The 7,057-nt window shown below is 30.8% G+C and overlaps 1 protein-coding gene across 1 annotated transcript; it reads left to right on the top strand.

Annotated features, from left to right (window-relative positions):
* Positions 1 to 716: 716 nt before the first annotated feature.
* On the top strand, positions 717 to 1,566 carry LOC129297042 (18.5 kDa class I heat shock protein-like). Its single transcript, XM_054935419.1, has one exon. The coding sequence runs from the start codon at positions 916 to 918 to the stop codon at positions 1,384 to 1,386; it is 471 nt and encodes a 156-aa protein (XP_054791394.1). The 5' UTR covers positions 717 to 915; the 3' UTR covers positions 1,387 to 1,566.
* Positions 1,567 to 7,057: the final 5,491 nt, after the last annotated feature.

Here is a 7,057-nt window from a genome sequence, read left to right as displayed (position 1 = left end):
AATCATATTTAGTGTATTTTAAAAATAAAAAAATAAATAAAAAAAATTTAAAGTTGTTTCTTTTTTGTTTTTAAAAAATAAAAAATTAAAATATTTTTGAAAACAACTAAATGAAAAACACTTATTCAAATAAATTTTTAATTTTTTGTTTTAAAAAATAATTAAACAATTTTTAAAAGCAAAAAATCAGGGCATGTTTGATTTTTATTCTATTTTTTATTTTTAAAAAATTATTTTTTAATATATTTTTTTAAATTATTTTTTAAAATAAAAGAAAATGAAAATTCATTTCATTGTGTCAATTAAAAAATAATTTAAAAATTTAAAAATGAATTAATAGTGATGATTATAGGTAATTAATGATGATGATTAATAATAAAATTGGTAAAAATAATTATAATTTTTAATAATTAAATGTAATGTATTTTTAAAATAAAAAATAAAACAAAAACAAGTTAAAATTATTTTTATTTTTAAAAAAATAAAAAATAAAAATTTTTAAAATAATTAAATGAAAAGAACTTATTCAAATAAATTTTATAATTTTTGTTTTTAAAGATAAAAAATAAATAGGCCTTAATTTTTTTTTTTTTTTTTGAGTTAGAAAGTGAGGAAATAAATATGCCCCTCTTTGTTTGAGCCAAAACTATGCCCCTCTGGTTGTAAACTTAAAATCTGGTATCAGGACCCTTCCATAGTCACGTCGTCACGAAAAGACTAGGCCGTTCTGGAAAATATCAGAGTGAGCTCGAATGTACTATGTTTCTCCCTCCTCTGCATTTAAATACCCGATGTATCCCCTCATTCTTCGTCGGAGAAATAGCATCAATCAATTATCCTCTTCGTGATTAAGCAAGAATACCATCAGGGCATTTTCTGCTCTCGCTTCCAATTTTGAAGCTCTACAGTTAGAAGATGTCGTTGATCCCAAGTTTCTTTGGCGGCCGAAGGAGCAACGTTTTTGATCCCTTCTCTATCGACGTCTGGGATCCCTTCAAGGACTTTCCCTCCACCTCTGCTCTCTCAACTTTTTCTCGCGAAAATTCTGCATTCGTCGGAACTCGGATTGACTGGAAGGAGACGCCGGAAGCACACGTGTTCAAGGCCGATCTTCCAGGGCTGAAGAAGGAGGAGGTCAAGGTTGAGATTGAAGACGACAGGGTGCTTCAGATCAGCGGAGAGAGGAACGTGGAGAAAGAAGACAAGAACGACAAGTGGCACCGCGTGGAGCGTAGCAGCGGCAAGTTCTTGAGGAGATTCAGGCTGCCGGAGAACGCCAAGATGGATCAAGTGAAGGCATCCATGGAGAATGGTGTTCTCACTGTCACTGTCCCCAAGGAACAAGTTAAGAAACCTGACGTTAAAGCCATTGAGATCTCTGGTTGAGTAGAATGCATGACAATTCTATGCTTTCATTCTGGGTCTATATACATCTCAGTTTTCGTTGTGAAAGAAAATGTTAGCGTCTGTTTTAGTAAAGCAAAGGTGTTCCTGTAAATTAACGTGTGTTTTGGTGAGTGTGGTTTTGTGATGTGAATAAAATAGAAGTTCATTTTCCTTCGTTAATTCGTCTGTGTTTGAAGTTTTTTGCTATAGACATTTTGGTGCTAATGTGAGCGAATTTCATTTTGAGTGTGAACACCAGAGGTTGTGATGTAAGCAGTTTTAATTAAATTGACGGTAAAAGAAAAAAAGATTGGAAAGAAATCAGAAGAAACTTGTGGGAAGGCCGGTTGGGTGAAGAAGCAAGCAAGACCTCTGCAAATGCGGAAGGAATGAAGTTGGGAAATTTCTCTTTTCTTTATCATCTTAATAGAGAATGGTAGTTAGTTTTAAAAAATAATAATAATTTGACTTGGATGATTTTTTTTAAATAAACTGTAAATATGATTCAAATGATGAAATTAAAATATGATTTTTTAAAAAAAATAATTGGAATATCAACTGTCATGAATTTGATTTCGAAGACTTGAATGTTATTATTCCTTGCAAAATTAATTAACATCCTAAATCCGTATTAAAGAACAATTTAAATCAATTGAAGGCCGTTACTTGCCTTCTTCACGCCTTTTCCGGACAAAATTTGTTTCTCAATCTAAGGTATTTTTGGCCCCAAAAAATTGTCCAAAGGAATAAAGAAAAATAAATTCCGCCGAATCCAAAGGATAAATCTGACTTTTTAACACATGACCTGTCACCTCAATCCGTGAACAGAATAACAAGCCTCGTGAGTGTGATAGGCGTCCGATGTGGAACGTAACGGGGTTTGCAAAACACGGTTTGATAGTGCAAGAGTGCGTTTGATTTGAGGAAGGAGAATGATTTTTATGTTTTCTTTGTCTGGTTTTGTTGATGGAAAAGGAAGGGGTTTTTTGATGATTTTTGTTTAATTTACAGGGAAGAGGATAAAATGATTAATTTACTATCATACTCACATATTTTATTTTTATTTTTTATCAGATTTTTTTATTTTTTATTTTTATTTTATATAAATTAATTTACATTTCAAAAGAATTTTATAATAGACAATCATTTTTGTTTTTATCAGTAAAGAGGCATCCATTGAAAGCCAGAAAAACCCAAATTAAAAGGCAAAACAAATAAACAGATAACAACCAGTAAAAAGAAACACCAAGCAACACGTGTTCTTAACCCATGACTTCCCTACTTGCTTCTGCAAAGAGTTGGTCCTCTCTCCTCACATGAAATGCCTGCATCGTCTGCTTCAGGAAGAATAATAGACGTTAAAGGAGATGGCGGTATTGAAACCAGACCACTTCAAAGCTCGCGCACACGAGAATTGGCCAAGAAGCTAGCTACAACCGACTTTCAATTCCAGACTAGGAAGTGCAAACTCCTCTTCCTCACCCAAGCAAGCTTGAGGGAGAGAAGAAAAGATGATGCTGGGAAGTCGGAATACACAGTTTATTTTTATTTTTTTAATTGATAGATATTTATGGAATATAAAAAAATTGTCGAGAGTAAATTAATCAGGATATTTGGTTCCTTACCCAAAAAACCCAAAATTAGATGGGATCAAAATGAGGGGAGGGGAGGAGTAAATTTTGGCCCTCCTCCCCTTTAAATTTTCCAGCTAAAAGAGGGAAAGGGTGATACCTCCAAAACTCCTAACCAAACATACTGCAAGTGTAAAAGAGTTATGAAATTGAAAATAATATTTAGGTTATTAAAGTTCGTTTAATTTATTTTAGTCCATTTTTTATTTTAATAAATTTTGGTATTTATATTTTTATGTATTTAGTATTTTAAGTTTTGATATCTTATTATGGGTTTTTGGGTGAAGTTATTTATTAAGGTGTTCACATTATGGTTTTTAGAAGTTGAATTAAGAGCTTTTATTTTTTTAAATAATACTCTTATGTGGATGGCATAAAAGAGTATTTAGGGTAAAGAAGTTATTTCTTTTTACAACCTTCATTTTTTTTAATTGGTGTTTGTAATTGAAAACGGCTTTTCGTGCAATCATAGTATTGAGAATTTTTTGTTTAAGAAATTCTAAGCATGATTCCAACTCTTCATATTAGTTTTTTCAATTAGTGTTCTTTGTAAGATCACGTACCATGGAATTTTGGTTTATCCCATGGGTCTTTGTATCATTTTAGCATTAGAGCTTAAGTTTCCTCTAATCAATTGTATCCTTCCATTTCATTCCATTCCATCTACACATTCATCTTCATTTTTCATCCATCCATCCATCCCTTCATTTTGCATAAATAATCTATTTATCCTTCCATCCATTCATACTTTTTCACTTATCTATCCTCTTTTATTGGAAAAAAAAATCATCTACTAACATTTTATATTTTTCGTTGTAGATCAAAATTTTGGCAAGAGGCTAGCTGCAATTTATCAGGGATAAATTTATTAAATCTACAATATCTTTTTTTCCCCATATGATTTGATTTGATGAATCTTATTATTCATTATGAAATCTTAACCTATCTCAATTTAAATAGATAGAATGTTAGTAGATGATTTAAATAGATAGAATCCTTTCAAAGAACTAATGCAAAAATAATAAATTATGATTTAAATATAAGAGGGCTTTATCAGAATGAATAATAAATATGGATATACAGTCTACGAGGATAAATAACCAATTAAGCATGACTAGAAACTACGAAACAAACACGGCAAAAGCCATGAATCAAATGTATGCATGAAGCCTGCGAAAACAAATGTGAGTACAGTGCTCACAAATACCACCCCTCTAATCCACATGCATTGGCCTTCGCACAAGACTAGCACTTCCTATAAGCATCCTGCAAGTTAGGTGAATTATAACACATTAAGAGCTAACAAAACTACCGTTAACAACTAGCTTTTTGATCTTAGTCCTTCTAATAAAAACAGCGTGCATAAAATAATAAAGAAATTTTAAAGTTTCCATCTTCAACCATTCTATTCTATCATTAATTCTCATTGCCCAAGTTCATTTTCATATTAAACATAGAATTAAATAATTAGGTTGTAATAACATAAATTATTTATAAAATCAAGACATAATTATTATAAAAATTGAATTGAAAAAAGATATTAAGACAATTTATAAAGGAGTAATAATAAAATTTAAAATAAAATAATTTTATAAACATTTTACTAAAATTTTATTCGAAACACTACCCACTCACCTAAGTTTTTAAAAATCTTATAGTTAGAATTTCTCAATTTCTTGCTTACTTCAATAATGCCCTAGATTAATCTAACATGTAAACCAACATATTTTATATCACTACAATTTCCCTTCTTAACATAAGCAAGTGAAATTAACATTCAAACTCTTCAATTATTCATTAAATTTCTCAATAACCCCTTAAGTTCCCACCAAACTCTTCAACAACTTCTACCAAATAATCAGTAACACTACACAATAATTACTCACAACTATTAACACAACTCTTATTCTAAGCTTACAAAATTTTAATTATTAGATACTCTAATAATTTCTTTTCATGTGCTACACGATTTCAATGAGCAATTTAACTTTATTACTTGCATGTAAAAACAAATACTCTCTCAAATAATATTTACAGTTCTTCCAAACTCTATTATAAAAATTTAATAATCTTATGTCCACAAATAAATCTTTTAAGAATATTTTCCAAATCTAAGAGAACATTCATCATCAATTAAACTATGAGGCAAACACCCAAGCAAAGTCTAACAATTTTTAACATTTAATTTCTTCATTAATTTTTAACATAGTAAAATAGCACACATATTATCTAAACAACACCTAAATCTCTCATTCAAGCCTTTACACGAACATGTTAAGGGTATTCTTGATTGGCTAAATCACAAAATCACACCCACAATCAAACATCTTCCTCCCAAAACCTAACAGTACCAGCAAGACAAGACAGAAATATCGGCCAACCAAAGAAAATAAACCATACACACTCATCCACCACCAACGGTTGAAGAGGAAGAGAATTTACATGTTGAACATAAGCACTCTCATGGCTATCAACCTAAAATAGAGCAGTAGCAAGAAATAACAAGCCAAGGAATTTCTAGCAACTCCACACTCTCACAGTCGTAGAAACGCTCAATAACAACTATCACACATACCTCATGGACTGCACAAAGAAAAAGGAAAAGAGTTTCAACCCAACACCAACAGCCTCGTGACAAAAAGACCTACAGAAATACCAACTTCCTTCCTCCTCAATGGCAGACGAATGAGGATTGAAAAGAAGAAGTTGAGAGGAGAACATCAAACCGATGGCAAGAATAACAAATAAAGTGTTGCTCACCTCTTGTTGATGCAGATAAGCATGATGGGAGGGAAAGAAAAATCAGCAACCCAACTTTAACGTGGTTGGCAATGTGAACGAGAAGGATTAATTAGGTGAAGCAATAGCAGCGAAACGATATTCAGTCACAGCAAGCTATAAAAAATGATAAGAATCAAGGAAAATGAACCGACTAGGAGGGTCTAGAGAGATGCATAATGGCAATGAAGAACAAAAAAGAGATTGCTATATTTTTCATCTCGCACGAAGATATAAAAATGATCACAAGAAGTTTTTGAAAAAATTGCGAGAGCACAAGAAATTCACCAAAAAAGGCCCAATAAAATTACAAGAAAGGAAACTATATTTTCTTATAATTTTAAAACTAGCCTTTCTCTCAGAAAAATTTAGACCCTGAATCCTTGAAAAAATTTCTAACATAAATTCCTATAATTGCTATTAAACTTGTTTAAATAAAATATATATTGTGAGAAAATTTTGTTAAATTTTAAAATTTAGGGTCATTATATAGAGATATAAATAAAGACATATGAGAGAAAAAGTCATAAAAATTAGAGGTTGAACAATGCACTTCAATAGCCTTTAGAGGAGGCCAAGTAGGAAAATTTATGTTGTCGTTGCAGCTTTAAGGTTTCTCTATTTCATTGTTGCTTGATCTTCTTCTGCTATATATGTCACTGTTTTGGTAAATTTTGCATACAATTATTTTCACATATTTTCATCTTTTTAAGAGGGCAACCAAAAATTCTAAGAGCCTTGTTTTTTCCATAGTAATGTTTTTTCCCCTTATGATAAATATTTAGACTTTTGTGGGTAGCTTGAGGGGTTTTTTCTAGGATAATTTCCTCAATGACCAATCCTTTAATGAATATGGATCTGATACCAAATGATATAGAAGGAAGGATGGAGAAATGAAAAGATAAAGATGAATGTAAAGGTGCAATAGATTGAAGGATATAACTTGTTAGAAGAAAACCTGGTTTTAATACCAAATGATATAGAAATATACATAATAATCGAAAATCTTATGATGTGTTATCTTACGAAAAATACACCAATTGAAAATATCCACACGAAAAATTAGAATCATGCTTTAGATCTCTTAAACAAGGAACTCTCAATGCCATGATTTTCTAAAAAAAGTCATATGGTATTCAACCCTAAACATTGGTAAACAAAAAAACCTTGTTAAAAAAAAATAACTTCTTTATTTCATTTGTTCTCTCTCTCTTTGACATGTAATATTTAAAAAAAATAAAAAACTTCTAACTCAACTAGGA

The sequence above is a fragment of the Prosopis cineraria genome, unplaced genomic scaffold (genome assembly GCF_029017545.1).
Source record: "Prosopis cineraria cultivar Desert tree isolate PC_DT_omini unplaced genomic scaffold, ASM2901754v1 PC424, whole genome shotgun sequence".
In the NCBI taxonomy this organism is placed as follows: Eukaryota; Viridiplantae; Streptophyta; class Magnoliopsida; order Fabales; family Fabaceae; genus Prosopis; species Prosopis cineraria.
The sequence above is the reverse complement of the archived record's forward strand: the minus strand, read 5'-3'. Positions and strand labels throughout refer to the sequence as shown.